The sequence below is a fragment of the Vanessa tameamea genome, chromosome 19 (genome assembly GCF_037043105.1).
Source record: "Vanessa tameamea isolate UH-Manoa-2023 chromosome 19, ilVanTame1 primary haplotype, whole genome shotgun sequence".
In the NCBI taxonomy this organism is placed as follows: Eukaryota; Metazoa; Arthropoda; class Insecta; order Lepidoptera; family Nymphalidae; genus Vanessa; species Vanessa tameamea.
The window spans coordinates 3920060-3937461 of NC_087327.1; the positions used below are offsets into that span (position 1 = coordinate 3920060).

Genomic DNA, 17402 nt, shown 5'->3' on the forward strand with positions numbered 1-17402 from the left:
TAAAGATTGTATTATATTTGCAAATCAGGTGATTTATTCCAGATCTGTATGTCCTTGACTTAGACTTTAGGCCGTTCCAGTCAGAATTATTTCTTTTGCCTTATCATAAAAATGCCATAAGTTCCGGAGTTCCATACTGATATTTCCGTGCCTCGGAAAGCACATGAGAAAAGAATGTACTGTATACCAATTTTTATAAAGATCGGTTCAACCTTTCTTGATTTATAGGGGGACATACAGACAGACAGACAGACAAAAATTTCAAAAATGGTAAAACTGATGTCAGTCTGTCATAAAACGAATATTTATGACGAAATTTGACAAAAAAATTGAGTGTACAGACAGACTCAACAGATTTATATAGTAGTATAGATTATGTATACCAGATATAATGAAGTAAATTGACACGAAACGTTTGTTTGTTTTAACACAATAGACAAAATTGTTAGGAAAAATCCTTGTGAATTAAAACAATAGAAAAAAGTAAGCTTAAATAATATTATATAAAAGCGTATATAATAAAATGTGAGGGAAAGGTCGCCTGGTGTTGACATAACACATTTTCCTCACGTGACGATTTCAGCCAGTTCACTCGACTGGAAGCCGCTTAAAAGAGCTTCGTCCCAAAAATAATTGATGCATTACTTGTATGTGACCTTCTAAATATATTGTGTCAGGTAGATTTATTTTGTGAAATCTTCAAATCGATGTAAGTGGATTGTACCTAACCAGGCAGGCTTCTACAAAACTGTATCACAAAGCGGTTTTTAAGTTTCAGCTCCATCAAATTTCTCTGATTACTTCAGTTTGTGATAATCTGCAAAAAAAGTTTTTGTCAAGGAAGAAGGAAGGAAAAGAAAGAAAAGGGAATATTTAGTATCTATTTTTTATGGTTGGTGAACGAGCACATAGGCCACCAGATGGTAAGTGTTTACCACCGCCCATAGACAATGGCGTTGTAAGAAACATTACCCATTCTTTACATCGCCAATGCGCTATCAACCTTGGCAACTGAGATGTTATGTCCAGGTACAAGTCCTGTAGTTACACTGGCTCACTCATCCTTCCTCGGATCGAACTGGAACACAACAACACTGAGTACTGCAGAACACGTGGTACCTACCCAGACGGGCTTGCAAAAAGCCCTACCACCAAGCAAACGTTAAAACAAAAATGATAATATTAACAACATTTAGTTAAAAATGGGAAGAAAACATTTATATGAAAAAGGGGGGTATATGAGCTCCAACTTGCAATAGTGTGTAGAATAAAGAACAATAGTATAAACGTATTATGTACTGAATTAAACTAAATAGTATTCTCACACCATTCTAGAGGCGTGTACTGATTCGGAGCAAAATCTAAGATAAGCTACATATAATCATAAAATTTAAGAGCCAATATGTAAAGAAAACCTCCCAGAATGAACCATTATGCTAAACATATTTGAACCAAGATTTTCATTTTTCATTCTAATTTCATCACAACATTTAAAAATAAAGGAAAGTACTCGTTTGTTTACGTTGATTAATTAAAAAGTAATTATGAATTCCAGTAATTTATATTGGGTGTTTTGCATTAATTAACTAGGTGGCATCGCGCGACGAAATTGGCCTATGCAAAATTAACTTTAAAGTGAAAGCCAATATACCGTAAACATTATAACCCAATTATTATACATGGGTGTTAAGAGCTGTTCTTCAATATTGAATAATGGATAAAGTTAAATATTCTTATAATTTAAATGAGTTAAGACTGTTCTGTGGGCTAGCTCCATTAAGCCAATTCCACCCTCTTGACTCTTCGGTGGTAGGGCTCAGATATTCTGCCGCCAAACAGCATTTTTGTGTTCTAGTTTGAAGCGTGAACCAGGCACAAGGGACATATAATCTTAGATTCAAACCACTTACCATCGGGTGGTCCATTTTTAAGTCTGCCTACCTATTTCAATGAAAGAAAATCCATAATGCTGGCCAGTTTATATTATCGACAAGTCCATACTCGCAAACCGTCTGGAATCATGAAGCCTTCGAGAAATCTTGGGTTTTTATATGTATTCTACCGTTTGTACGTTGTGAAATATTCGGAAGAATTATTTTAGAAGGCGTTACTTGTAAAATTGCAACCTTACGTTTAGAACTTCATCCATACCAACTAGAAACCTTCTCACGAGTATTAACGAGTCTATCCACGTCCTTGTAACTTGTGGCACGCTCATCTCCCTAACATTTTTCATGTGATATAATATGGAGGTTTTCTAACGTCAGTATATACAAGATTTCATAAGACCAACAACGCTACTGGAACTCTATTTATGGGTAAATGTAAATGGTTATTACAGTGATCACTTACCATAAGGTGTAAATAATGTTGGAATATTGGAATTAAATGTTTCCTAATAGAATAACATTGCTAAATACAATAATTATAATTCAAACCAAATTTAAATATTTGCTGTGTTCGAAAAGGCTCGTACCATCGCCATTGAATCTTAATTTTACGAATTAATTAAAATCGACCACTGGATCTGAATATGAATTATATTGAGGACACTGCCAAGAGAAGCGCTATTTAGTTTCATTCCTTATTTTTAATTAATTTTACGTACTCTTTTGTTTTGTAAGACTTATCTTAATGTACTCATGGCAATTACGGTGCCTATAATACTAGTATTATTTGTTAATTTATTCAATAAATTATCTCTATGACACTTAGTAAATACAATTGCCAACCATGACATCCAGTGTACAATTCCCGGATCGTATTGTAAAAAGCTGCTCTCAATAAATTCTCATTAACAGCTCAGAGGTAGGAAGTGACTTCATAATGAGTATTGATAAAATATTATAAACTTATAATTATTTATGTGATAGCGAAGGAAACGAAGAAAAACTTAGCTCGTTTTAATATAAATACATAAAGTTTTCAACACGTATCTATTCTAGAAATTTCTCAGAAGCAACTCGGTGTTAGGAAGTTGAAGGGGATGTTTTATTCCCGAGTCACGTCATCTCGTCATAACTGCGTACGATAAGATTTTATAATCTTATTTTTGTATATATATATTTAGCTGTAGCTGTAGTATCATTTGCAACTAAAAATTACAACATCATTTATATATATTTCAGCTGTTGTCGACTTTTGTATTCAATACATCGTCTACATGAACTGTCCTTACATATCTACCATGCAGACTCAAAGCCATTGATGGATTTAAGTAAATTACATTCAACAATCGCCTTTATACGTTTCGTATAGAAAAAAATTCTCATCCACTAGACATAGGCCTCTCCAATGCTACGCCACTGAGCTAAATTTTAGGCTTCCAATTTATATCCACGGCTAGCGAATTTGCGTATACCATCATTCCTTGCAGTCCTCCTAGTCCCCCTCGACCTCCTAATTTTCCTAGTCCTCCCAAGTTTATCCTAACTTATGTGACCAGTTCACTGTCACTTCGGCTTACTGATCATTTGGTCTATTATGGTATCTTTGTTTCTCTGTCGGATCGCAATATTTGGTTAATTTGATCCTTCAAACAAATATCAAAAAACAAAACAGTTTTGTATGTTCTTAATATATTCGTTCGCGCGAAATTCATTCGATTGACTGAAAACTTTCTACTGTTATTGTTGTCACGTGCGTGAATATTTCTGATATTACAATCAATCAACAATTATTGTTTACAAAAAAAACTAAAGAAGCGTTGCGGACGCCGGGTGTTTTTGCTATTTTTATACAAAACTTACTGCTAACTTTGATAAATACACTACTAATAAACACTATATAAAGTTTAGTATCGCATACAAATCGTACCCGAGATAAAAAAATGTATGGAAATAACGCTCTGAAAAGTATGGCGTCATTTTTATAAATTTTACTCAAATATTTTAATTCGAGCTAAACAGCGAACAAGACCTTGTAATTAATATATATATACAACTATAGGTAAATTTGAAATTTGGTGATTAAGTCATTTTATTTGATGTCCAACATGGCCCGTTTTAATAATTTTTAATACTAGATCTTATGACCCCTTTAAGGTCCATATTAAATTTACGGTGACGTCATATAGCATACAACCAGCGGACGCTCAAAACACTTCTATCGGCATTTAATTTGTCGAATAATAGTTATTATTTAGAAATAATTCGGGAACAAATGAGCATATTCACATACCTACCGAATGAGGACATCCTTTATCATCTGGTACAAAGGTTTTAAAATAATATATGTTTTCATTTAACAAAATTGATTCTCAATATGAGCCTTAAATAACATATTAATGTAATAAATATTATACATACTATTTTACAATTTCATTATATACCAACAATTTCTATTCACACTTCATCAATTATAGCCATAGATATATGTGTTATTCTGATGTATAAACTATATCATTAAAGTCTAATCAGTAGTTTTGGCGTGAATGACTAACAAACATCCATATATAAACTTTCCCCTTAATATTATTAGTAAAGGACAATTTATTGAAGACCAAGCTTAAATTGGTATCATTATTTTCCAACAATTACTAATGTATCAGTTATCCATAAGACAATATAAAAACCACTGATCTATTATTGATTTAAACTGTTATTTAATCCATAACTTTCGTTTCAGAATGCTGAGGCATCATACGATTTCAGTAGCAATGACCCGTTTCCGTATCCACGCTACACTGATGATTGGTTTAACAGGTAAGCCTGATTTATGTATTAACGATACTATATATAAATTATACATCCGTGGTGAGGCACGGTATTCGTGTATAACAAGATTCTCAGTTATCTATACATATAATAAAATTGGAATGTCAGTTTACAACATGCACGATGTTACACGGTACATATACCAAAATAACATTTTTTACAATTTTTGTCTGTCTGTTTGTTCCGGCTAATCTCTGGAACGGCTGGACCGATTTTGACCGGATTTTCACTGGCAGATAACTGATGAAATAAGGAGTAACTTAGGCTTTTCTTTTAGAATTTTATATAAAGTCAGGCTTCAATGTCCAAATACTGTCCAGTACGGAGCGCAGCCGTCGCGCATTCCACCACTACGCCGTCACGTCGGGTGCCTCCTACCAACGACTTAATATCACAAAAGCTGCCTAATACAGAATTCATAAGTTATAATAAAATCTGCGAACTGAACTGAAGGTGAAGGAAAACATCTTGAGGAAACCCGCATGGTTCAGAGGAACGAAAGCCAGATGTGTCACGCCACATCCAGCAACCCGCATTGGTGCAACGTGTTGGAATACGATCAAACCATAGGTTGTTATTTTTACTTGTATTCAACTTTTAAAGTATTTTGAAAATTTTGCTCGTAATTTACTATTGTTAAACTCGCTATTGTTAGCCGTCATTAGGTTTGTCTAAATTACCCCAGAACACGGAAGCGTAGCTTACGTTGCTATGATACAGTAAAAAATATTATATGTATTAATTGCTCATATACGGTATAAGTTAAAATGATTAAATTATATTTTTTTGTTTTTGTCTTTGTCGTGATGCGATTTCGTTTTATTTCAAATCACAACGATTATAAAGAACTTTCACTACAAAAAACTGGGCGTTAAGGTAAAATTATGGTATTTTAATACATCAATTGTACATTGTACAAAATTAGTACTTTGTTAAAATATAATTTTAGAAGTTCAAAGGAATATATTAGACAAATTTTCTAATTCTCGAATGAATAAGAAGATTCAAATTTGGAAATTATGAAATTATACAAACGATGAGTAAAGTTTGAGACGGAAAAAAACAGTACATTACATTACAAGAAAGTAAAATTTTGTGTTGCTAGACTAAAAAAAATATTCGAGCTGTTATTTAATTAGTTTCTTTATAAATAGTAAATGAATCGACGCCTCTTAACTTCATAAACTGTGAAGTTGTAAACAATTTTCAATGAAAACTCTGCCCTTCTTGCATCGTTCGTTTTTTTTTAAGGTATTATTTTAATCATCGAAGTATTTTTCTTTTTACGCATTGTTGAGAAATCGTTAAGTTTATGTTTCTATTATATTGATTTGAATCAGAAGGCGTAAGAAAAACGTATTGTAATTCTACATGGTGATCTTTTAAAATGCAATTCAAATTTTGGGTAAAAGGGTATGAATATTTAAACATTATAATAATTTAAATTTTATAATTTAATGGCCAATATTCGAATTTGTTTATTATGAAGACAAAAAATGTTATTTTAGAAGATGAAAGCAATTTAAGATAAGGAGCTTGGGAGGAATACTTATTGGGGCGAACCTTTCTTTTTTATAATGCATATTTGTAGGCCGACAGGCAAATAGGCCACCTAATTATAAGTGTTCACCGCCGTCCAGACATAGACATAAACATCTGCGCTATAAGAAATATGTATCGTTCCTTACATCACTAAAGCGCAACCAATCTTGAAAGCTAAAATGTTTTTTATTAAGTTTGCTAGCGATATTTACATTGGTCATTGTTATATACAAATATAATATATCCACAATTTACGTAAAATAATTTAAATACTATATGCTCATCAAAGAATTAATTACGGATTAATTAAAACTGGAGTGACAAAACAAAACAAAAATGAGCAAAATATTTTGTACATGCACACATCTTTATACTTTAAATACGAAGCAAAAAAAAAACGATCCAAATATTGGTGCCTTCTGTCAAATTACTTTCTTGTCCCATTTGCTGTCGAAACACTTGGCCCTTGGAGTAGTGGTGCAAAAAGCTTCATTAAAAGTATAACACCTCGATTTATTGCCTCCACTGGTGACAGGAGGTCTGGTCCGTTTTTTGCCCAGAGCATCGGAATTGCGATTCAACAGGGAAATGCTGCTAGCATTCTTGCCACCATTCCATGCCGTAAAAGTAAAGTAACTCTTTTTAATTCATAATTATATATATTTAAGGACTTAATGTTAATAATTGAATAAAATATAAATTAAAATCAGACAAAGCAATATAAAATAAAATACAATCATAACTCTAATTTATTAGTAAAACATATGTACACTCATTTTTCAGTTAAGTCTTATATTATATATATGTTTCTTTAGCTACCTACCTACTTGGTAACTGTTCAAATTGATTAATATGTTTCTAATTCCAACAGATATCAGTACAACTATTCTGTAACTCATTTCCGTATCATACTCGTCAAGTGACTTACGTGTTATTTATATTATAATGAACTAGCTGTTACCCGCGGCTTTGCCCGCGTAGAATATGAATATATTTACAAATTAACTTAAAATGTTACGTTAATGTAATACCTCTTTGTATACCACATTGGTGTGTATTTCAGCCCTAAGGATAGAATATCCAGAAACGCTTAAATGCGAATCAACTAATATTTAATCGGTAGCCCAAAAATAAAATTTTGACCTTCTACCATCAAAATTACAGACATTTTGCCCTTTAGCCCTAAAATATCAAGAAACGCGTAAATACGTATCTATTCATTTTTAATCAGTAGCTCAAAAATAAAGTTTCATGCTTCTAACTTCAAAAATGACGGTCTTCCAAACCCTTTACAGCACTTCTTTCCAAATAAAACGCATATGTAACAAATTCATTTAATCCAGTAGTTTTGGCGTGAAAGCGAGACAGACAGACAAAGTTACACTTTCGCATTTATAATATTAGTATGGAAGTATGGATTGTTATTTCAATCGCTAGAGAGCTCCGATAATAACCTCGACCGTCACCTTTTAAAATTATCAGTGTTACTTAACTATATTGTCTATGTATTATATACAAAAACCTTCCTCTCGAATCACTCTATTTATTAAAAAAAACCGCATCAAAATCCGTTGCGTAGTTTTAAAGATTTAAGCGTACAAAGGGACATAGGGACAGATAAAGCGACTTTGTTTTATACTATGTAAAGATGCTTACCTAAGGACATCTCGTTTATCACATTCTAACATTTTACGATCTTTCTTCAGTACTTTTTATAGTTTTAAGTGTAGTTTGTATTCACAGAATAGCTTAACTAGAAACTACTAAAGATTAAAAGCACTTACCTTTATAAATATACTAAAAATAAACTTTGAGATACAAAGAAAGAAAACCGGCCAAGTGCGAGTCGGACTCGCGCATGAAGGGTCCCGTACCATTGAGGTAAACAATAATAGGTACATTTATTGATATCGAGCAAAAATGGGGAAAAAAATCGCGTTTGTTATATGGGAGCCTCACTTAAATGTTTATTTTGTTATGTTTTTAGTATTTTTTGATAGAGCGGCAACAGAAATAAGTAATTAATTTAATGGGATCAAATGAAAAGTATACTCTTCCAGACGAAAAAAGGATTTTCGAAATCGGTTCATAAATGACGGAGTTTTGATGTAACAAACATATAGTATACGACCTCCTTTATTAAAATCAGTTAAAAAGTGATTGAAATGTTTTACATTACAATAGAATGGAATAAAACAAGTATTGAACGCAACCTTGATTGAATTTGTCAGCAAATTGACGCATTGGATTATATGTCTATTGAAATGATTCTTCTTGTAGGTCGGCATATTATAATTGCAAATGACATAATATATATATTTTATAACAATTACGTGAAAATGTCTTGTACAACTTGGTGATTTGGGGCACATGGGGCTTTGAGCAAGCAAGGGTAGGTACCATTAACTCATCATCAATTTTAGCACAAATACTTAGTATTATTTTGTTTTGGTTTGAAAGGTGAGTCAGTGTCCTAGTTCCCAAGGTGGCGCATTCCTTACAGGTCTAATGTCTATGGACGGTGACTACACCATCAGGTGGCCCATTGGCCGTCCACCTATCAAAAAAAAAAATAGCTTTTATCTTATCTTAATTATATAAAAATGTATCTTGTTATAAATTATTTTGTAACTTAATCCACTTTTATCAATGAACAATTCTATAATTACGACGTTTTATAACTTAATTATTTTATTGTAATAAAATAGGGAATAAAATTTTATTGCGAACGGTTTAATGAACGAATAAATTAATTATCTTATTGTTTGATTAAAAATAACGATCGTAGATATATTCGCTAGGCGCGCCACTCCGCCTTAAATTGATATTTCTAATAGACTAAGCTTAACAAATATAATCTAATTTATATTTTCTTGGTCTTTATTTTTGTTGTCTTTTAGTGGTTTCGTACACACCAATAATAATTTAACTTTGAAAGGCACGCTTAACTTGGTAAGTGAATAGTTTTAAAGAGTAAATGTTTTGAGAACAGTGTGTAGTCATTTTACTGATATTTATATTTTTGAAATTTTATAGTTTAATATTAAAAAAAATATTAAAAATATATTAAAAAGTAACAGCCAGTGTTGGGCTTAACAACAAAACAAATTCAATGCATGCCGGTTTCCTCACAATTTTGTAGGTCTAGATTCGAACACGCTATTTTATATGCATAATATATACTAATATCATAAATGCGAAAGTAACTGTCCGTCTGTGTTTTGCATTTTCGGCAAACTCCAAAAAAGGACATAGGCTACTTTCTTATACCTACTCGTAACATTGACGATCAACCTCTAAAACGCGAGCGAAACCGTGTGCGACCTAATTTCAATTATATAATAATAGCGAATAAATCATGGAGTATTTATATTATAATAACACGTTAATTAGTACATGTTTGCAATGAAACATGTTATATTTTTATTACAATATGCTGTGATGTAATGAATCTTATTAATTTTAAATTTTTTCAACAATTTTAAATAGTAGTGACAAGCACTCTTAAATAGTATGATATCTTTGAGCTGGGAGTTAAATTTCTAAGTCGAAATTTAGTGTTGCGTTTATGAAACGTATATTAAATTTGACGCCCATTAATATATTGCGCGTTACTTGGTGGTAGTGCTTTGCCCGTCTGGGTAGTTATCACCCTCTCATTGGGTATTCTTCCGCCAAACAGCAAGGGCAAGATTAGATGTGAAGTTGTCCTTTTTGAGCAACTTGACACTTAATTGGCTGAGCAACTCCATCATCAGACGAAAGAAGTATAATTCGGAAAAAAAAAATTTGAAAAAAAAAGAATTTTTTTTTTGTCAAGAATAGTATCAATTAATTAGGGAAATACTAATATTCCCCCTGCAGTAATTTACCCCTCCTTTTAAGGTTATCACTTGTGCTAAGAGTGGGGACGATAACAGCCTAGGGTGTCAGGATCGATCCTGCGACTTTTTACATCGTAAACCATTGCGCTTTTGTCGTTTCAAATTACCTATACATACAACTATAATTAAAATACTAAACGAAATATCGCTTAAAGTTTCAACTGACAGCTGAGATAGCTGTCCAACTTAATATATTCTTATTCCATTCCAACATCAATTTCCCTCAGTTGTCTGGAATTCTATTTAACTTCGCTATCCACCTTAATTGGAATTTCCTTCGAATAATGTTTCCAGACCGAAAGTTGAAAATATTTTAACAAATCGTCTCTCTTAATCTGTAACTTTACAACGCCTTTACCAATGAATGTTGTTCAGTGTGATTCTGGAAGAATTCACTTTGTACCACAATAAAATGTTGACAATCGACTTACAGTGATACGCCATGTTGATGCGTATATTATATAAATGTAATAATGATTTTAGTTAATGTCGCAAATCACTGTATTTCATTTGCATAGTTGTGTTCCGCTGTGAGATTCTAGTTTGTTCTAATATAATCTCTCTACGGTTAAATTAAAGTCTGATTAAGTTTAGACCAATGATAGATTGTATTAAATATGTATATATTAAAGAAAAAAAATATTGTATATTTTAATTATTTGCAATGTAATTAAAAAAGAATTATGTTTGACATTAATAAAACATGATCGATCACATGGTGATATCTTTTGAATTAAGAGTGTTTGTATACTTACATACATATGTTTGAATGTATGATGAAATGACGTTAATACTACGTTCAGGACACTCATATCGAGTGACACTTCAAAAATATCGACGTAACATTTTTATCGCAATGCAAAGCACTTCAATGTTTCTAAATAAATGTTACGAACATCAATTAAATGTCAAATGATCGTTTCACTAACAATAATTTAGTCCACTAGACGATAGTGTTTGTACTTTCATGTTAGTTCAAAAAAGGTGTAATTGTCTATGGGACTATGATTACATTATCTATGATTAGATTTGATTTGATATGGACATTAATATATTTTAATTGTAATGGAAAGAACAGACTGGCAAATGGGCTACATGGTATGTGTCCATTAACAATCCTTCGCCAACATACCTTGTGCCTATAGTTATACTGGGTTACTTACCCTGCCGATGATACCTACCCAGACGAGCTTACCAAAGCCCACCACCAAGTAAATACATATAAGAAGTATCTATATATTCGACAATACGACGGAAGACTCTGAGTGAGTAGGGTCGATACCGGAGGCCCTTACTAAATAAATCTATAGACATTAATTCTGCTGTTTGTCTATCTGTCAGTTACACTTTCACTGCTAAATCACTAGCATACAGGCGAAGACACGGTCGAAAACTAGTACATATTATATATAATATAGTATGATAATAATACACTTCACTATCAAAAGTAACGCGGTCTTGGACTTATAAACTAGTTACGTCAAAATGATTATGCTCCCGAATCTGAGTAATTTGGAAGATATACATTTCATCATAATAGTCGAAAATTTTGTACTTGGAAATAATAATTCGATTTTTTGTTGACACATTCTATCTCACTAAATTAAAATTGTTTTTATCCAATTCTACCTGAATATTTCTAAACATTGGTCCTTCGAGCCGGATCGTTCTAGGAAAATGTTTAGAAGTATTACTATTATATTAATTATAGATTATAACACATTATAAATAAAATTTTCAAGGCGAATTTGGTTGCAACATTCAATATAACTTGTGTAATGGTTTTACTTTACTATTTAAATTTCATGTTTTTATTATAGCCATGGAACCCGGTGCGCTGGCGAGGTGGCAGCGGCGCGCGACAACGGTGTGTGTGGAGTTGGTGTGGCTTACCACTCAAAAGTTGCTGGTAAGTTAACGTTATTCTAGATAAAGATTTCATTATAAATAGAAAATAATTCATTATTATACAACAGCAGCCGTACTTATAAGCGTTCAATAAATAAACAAAGATTTTCCTCATTCTTTCATCAGTAACTAAGTAAGTAAATATATATATACAACCTCTTTGCATATTTTTAAATAAAGCCGCTAAAAGTCAAAAGTTGATTTAAGTCAAGCTAAACGCAAAACTTAGTACGTGAGCGAGATTAAAGTTAAATTAAGGAAGATAAATCTCTTAAAAATTTCCTTGTATTTATTTTAGCAACAAACTGATATAACTAATTAAAAGCCTGAAAGATCTTTTAAAACAAATAGCTTGCTTGGAACCAATTCAGACTTTTATATTTTGTGTGTCCTAATTTTTCAATTTTGAGTAATGGCTATAGAATAGATTGGCAGACTGCCAAATAGACCACCTGACTGTAAATAATCAACAGTGCCGGTTGACAGTACCACTGTCCTAATTAACCATTCCTTACATCATCAATTCACCATCAACCTTGGAAATTTAGAACTATCAGCTCGACCTCCAAAGCCACCTCTGCCTCCTTGTAGACACCGCTTTAGAATCACAACGTACGATTATGAGTTGGAGATTATAATTTAATTATACACAAAATCTTTTTTTCTTCTTTCAATATTACTCTAACATATTAAATAAAGTTGGTGTTTGTTAACGATATATGTTAAATTTGACACTGAAGTTACGTAATATATAACTTGACACATTTTGGGTGTTGGTATATTTATGAAAACGTTAATCATTCGATTCAGCGGAGCACGAACAATTTCGGGAACGTCTCTCCGTTTAAACGGGACCAAATAATACAAGAGGTTATTATATAAAACATGGTCACCCAAATACAAGGCTGGATTTGAAATAAACATTCGGTGTGTTATTTAAATAGATCTCCGTAGAGGTTCAGAGATCTTCAGATATATTTAGATATTAAACTAGGACGGTTTAAGTGAATTTTAAAATACGTGTACATGTAAAAAAAATTAAAACATTTGATATATAGATATACCAATTAAAAACAAATTACATTTATAATTGGCAACTGAAGTTCAACGGATCGTCGTTATTATGACTTATTGCTTTAAGAAATATTTCTACCAGCACCTGTTTACTGACTATTCTATAGGAAATAATTGCTAAAAATGTTTGCTCTTTACAATGAACCAGTTTTGTTCGTTAAAATGTGCCTACAGTCCACGTGTTCTGTAGTTAAAGGAGATGGAATTATATGCTTTGACAAATACGATTGTCATATTGTATTGGTAGCCTCGTTGGTCTAGACGCTAATTTATAAAGCTACCGAGGTCCACAGTTCAAGCCCCATGCCTCTCCAGTCGTGTTATATTTTCCTATCTTGTCTGTACGCACACTTGTGATCTATAATTAAACGTTCTTGAAAATTGATATCGGTCTAATGACCGATGTCCTACTGGACATCAAGAAACTCATTTTTTTAATATTCAATATCATTATTCATTCAGTTTAATTAAAGTTATAATAAATTCAATTTCTATATAGATTAGGTTCGAATTTTCAATTCCCTGATGTCCGTTTATTATATTTTTGGAAGGTTAATGTAAGTCGTTTTGATTGTAATCATAGGCACAGATAAATAATTATTACTTTACATATCTGCTCGTCTGTTTGAAACAATTACATCATAAAACTACTAATTGGATGAGTTTTTGCGGCTTCATATTCTTTGATGTTATTATTATTTGGACCAATTTTGTTAATTAAATATAACAAATGTAAATATAACGATTTACATACTATTTTTTCAGATTTTTCGAATTCTTTAGTATATATATATCGCATGTATAGAGAAGTATGTTTGCTTGTTTAAATCAGGCTCGAAGGACCAAGTAGAATTCTTTTACATTTTCCGATGAGTTAATGTAATTTTACTAAAATTTTCAATACATGTTTATACTTAGATAAAACATTTACATATTTTATATTTTAATTAACATAAATATATCATAATCTACTTAGTGAAAGAATATTGCAAATATTGTATATTGAATTGATTACTTATTAAATACATCATCATCATCAGCCCGCATTCGTCCACTGCTGAACATAGGCCTCTCCAAATGCACGCCACTGTGGTCTTTCTTCGGCAACTCGCATCCAGTTCCTGCAGCAGGCAAATCGTCACTCCACCATGCCTGAGGACGTCCTTTTTTTTTTTTTTTGTTTAACGAGGAGGAAATGCATTTACGCATGCCGCCCGGTCGGGGGACCGGGTCGGGTATGTGGGACTCAACCGGGGCCTAATGCCCCGTGCCAGGGCACGCTAATGCTAATGCCCTGTCCTACCCACTAAAACCATCCTCGGGTTTCCACCATGCCGCCGAGTGGTGAGGCCACGGGATCGCCAAGGGCATGCAACCGTGACCCCACCAGCGGCAGCCGCCGTAAGGCGGCTGAATATTCATGGAAAGCGCGCCTAGTGCGCGCCTTCCCCCTCATCCTCCACGTGAGAATGTGACGAACTCCCCCGAGTCCGCCACTGGAAGCTGGGCGTCAACGAAGCTGACGCCCTGCGGCGGATAAGATGGTAGGCTCCGCCGCTGACCGCCGGTGTAAAACACCTGGGAGGCTCGAGTAGCGAGCCCTCCCACTCCCTCCTAGCCAACGAGGCCACTCACATGGTCCGCCCTGACGCCGATCAGGGACGTACCAGGAGCGGCCCCGCGGCATCCCTCCCGCCAGTCTTAGCCGTGGCCGACGAGCAAGCTCAAGCCGGCCCCGTTACCCAGGGTACACCACGAGGAGGTGACTGACATGTACCCCAATGCCTGAGGACGTCCTACACTACGTTTGCCGAGACGCGGTCTCTACTTTAGAACACGTTTTCCCCAACGGTTATCGGTTCTACGACAAATATGGCCGGCCCACTGCCACTTCAGCTTACTAATCCGGTGGGCTATGTCGATGACTTTGGTTCTCTGACGGATCACCTCATTTTTGATGCGATCCCTCAGAGATAATCCGAGCATAGCCCTTTCCATAGCACGCTGAGCGACTTTAGCCCGGTGGACCAGCTTTGTCGTGAGTGTCCACGTATCGGCGCCGTATGTCATGACGGGTAGGACGCACTGGTTGAAGACTTTCGTCTTAAGGCACTGTGGAATCGACGATGTGAAGATTCGTCGTAACTTCCCAAATGCTGCCCAACCTAGCTGAATTCTTCTATTCAACTCGTCCTCAAAGTTGTTTCTACCTAATCGCAATGTCTGCCCGAGGTAGACATATTTTTGAACAACTTCGAGGACGGTACCGTGTATCGCAATCGGTTCCGGTAGAACATGTTCATTCAACATGACCTTGGTTTTATCCAAGTTCATCCGTAGGCCGATGGGTGTAGAAGAATCAGCCAGCTCATTCAGCATTTGTTGTAGGTCCTGCAGCGTTTCTGCCATGATGACGATGTCGTCTGCGAATCTCAAGTGAGAGATGTACTCGCCATTGATGTTGATGCCACGCCCTTTCCAGTTCCGCGTCTAGAACATGTCCTCCATTGCATTAGTGAACAATTTGGGGGAAATAACGTATCTCAGTCCTCGATGCAATGGTATGGGATTTGTTTGCTGATTCTGTACTTGGACGGACATGGTGGCGGCTTTGTAGAGACATCTTATTTATCAGATTATCAGAGATTATCAGATTTCAACCGAGTCAAAGGCCTTCTCATAGTCCACGAATGCAAGACACAAGGGCCGATTATGCTCATGGGATTTCTGTATAATTTGCCGCACTGTGTGGATGTGGTCTATGGTGCCGCATCCGCTCCGAAACCCGGCCTGTTCCGGGGGTTGGAATTCGTCGAATCTTCGCGCAAGACGGTTCGTGAGCACTCTTGAAAACAGCTTATAGACGTGGCTCATTAGGGATATGGGTCGATAGTTCTTCAGCAGAGTCTTGTCTCCCTTTCTGAAGAACAGGACGACCACACTCCTACTCCACGCCTCCGGAGTTCTCCCTTCGAAGAGGACAGAGTTATAAAGCTTATGGAGCTCCCTCAGTACGGGTTTACCTCCTGCTTTCAATAGCTCTGTTGTAACGCCGTCCTCTCCAGGGGCTGCTTCTTGAAGAACGAGTTCATCATGAAGAGCCCCTCCCGTTCGAGGAAGTTGACAAGCATTTGCCCCCTATGATTTCTGCTTCCAAATCCACGGAGTCCTACTACCGATTTTACACTTTCAACGCTAAAGTGAGAGTACATTTCTGTACTCTCACTTCGACTGCTGGTCGACAGGATGCACCACGGGCATGTGAGGTTGGCTTGGGGCGCTAAGGTATAGTTTGCGCCCCCTTACATCCCATCTTATTAAATACGTTAATATCTGTATTGACTATTGTCATTATACACATAAAAACTTTGTCGTACGGCCATTATAAAGGGTTGTCTGGAAGAAATATAACCCTCCTTGCAGACTCATTGTATCTTACAAATTCTATACTATTAATAGTTTGATCTGAGTTACAATTTGGCCTCATACTTAAATATAATATCTATTTACTTTGTGTACAGTGTGTTTCAATACTTAATTCAAGTAGGCTTATACAAGCACTTTAGAACCGACATTTACAGAATTGTATTAATCGTAAAACTACCGATCCGGTATGTAGATTCTACCGAGAAAAATTGACAAGAAACTCTATAGTTCCTCGTATCCTACATTTAAAATACAAAGTTAAAAATGACATTTATAGCACTGTATCACTATAGAATGCACTTATGTTAATTGTATACTGTTTATAAGCTAAGACTATCTTAGATAATGTGAGCCCTTTATTTTTTCAGCCTATAAATGTTCCAATGTAGTTCACAAACCTCACCTGACTTTCTCGTTTGAAGCGAAAGACTTGGAGTTTACTATACCCTGTTTATCTGCTGGTCGGTAGACGTTATTTCAACATTAATATTAAATAAATAAAAAACTGCAAACTCAAAGAGATTCAAGTTAAGATTTTATAATTAATCCATTAGTTTTCTTTGTTATTTCTCGTATCAGAAATTCAATGTAAGTTAGTTTCAAAGTATTAAGCTTGCTGAGCCTATATTTTTTCAAAAAAGATATAAATGACAGAGTAGGTTGGAATTGCAGGTTGGAATATTTCAATATAAATAATTATATTATAATTCACACGGTAGACGACACGAGACATTTGCATCACTGATTCAGAATGAGTTTTAAAATTAAATTCATCATTACATAGTATAAAACAAAGTCGCTTACCGCTGTCTGTCCCTATGTATATTTAGATCTTTAATATCTGTATTTCAAA

The 17402-nt window shown here is 34.5% G+C and overlaps 2 protein-coding genes across 2 annotated transcripts in view; one reads left to right on the plus strand and one right to left on the minus strand.

Moving 5' to 3' along the window:
• The window catches only part of Uxt (Uxt prefoldin-like subunit), a 313647-nt gene extending 310074 nt beyond the window's left edge, over positions 1-3573 (minus strand). The window contains exon 1 of the mRNA XM_026633874.2: positions 3560-3573. The gene's annotated coding sequence lies outside the window, so the exon portion shown is untranslated. The remainder of the gene's footprint in view (positions 1-3559) is intronic.
• Positions 1-17402, plus strand: part of LOC113396101 (neuroendocrine convertase 2) — an 89327-nt gene that overhangs the window by 50854 nt on the left and 21071 nt on the right. The window contains exons 5-6 of the mRNA XM_026633891.2: positions 4627-4703; positions 11962-12050. Coding sequence (XP_026489676.1) covers positions 4627-4703; positions 11962-12050 — 166 coding nt within the window. The remainder of the gene's footprint in view (positions 1-4626; positions 4704-11961; positions 12051-17402) is intronic.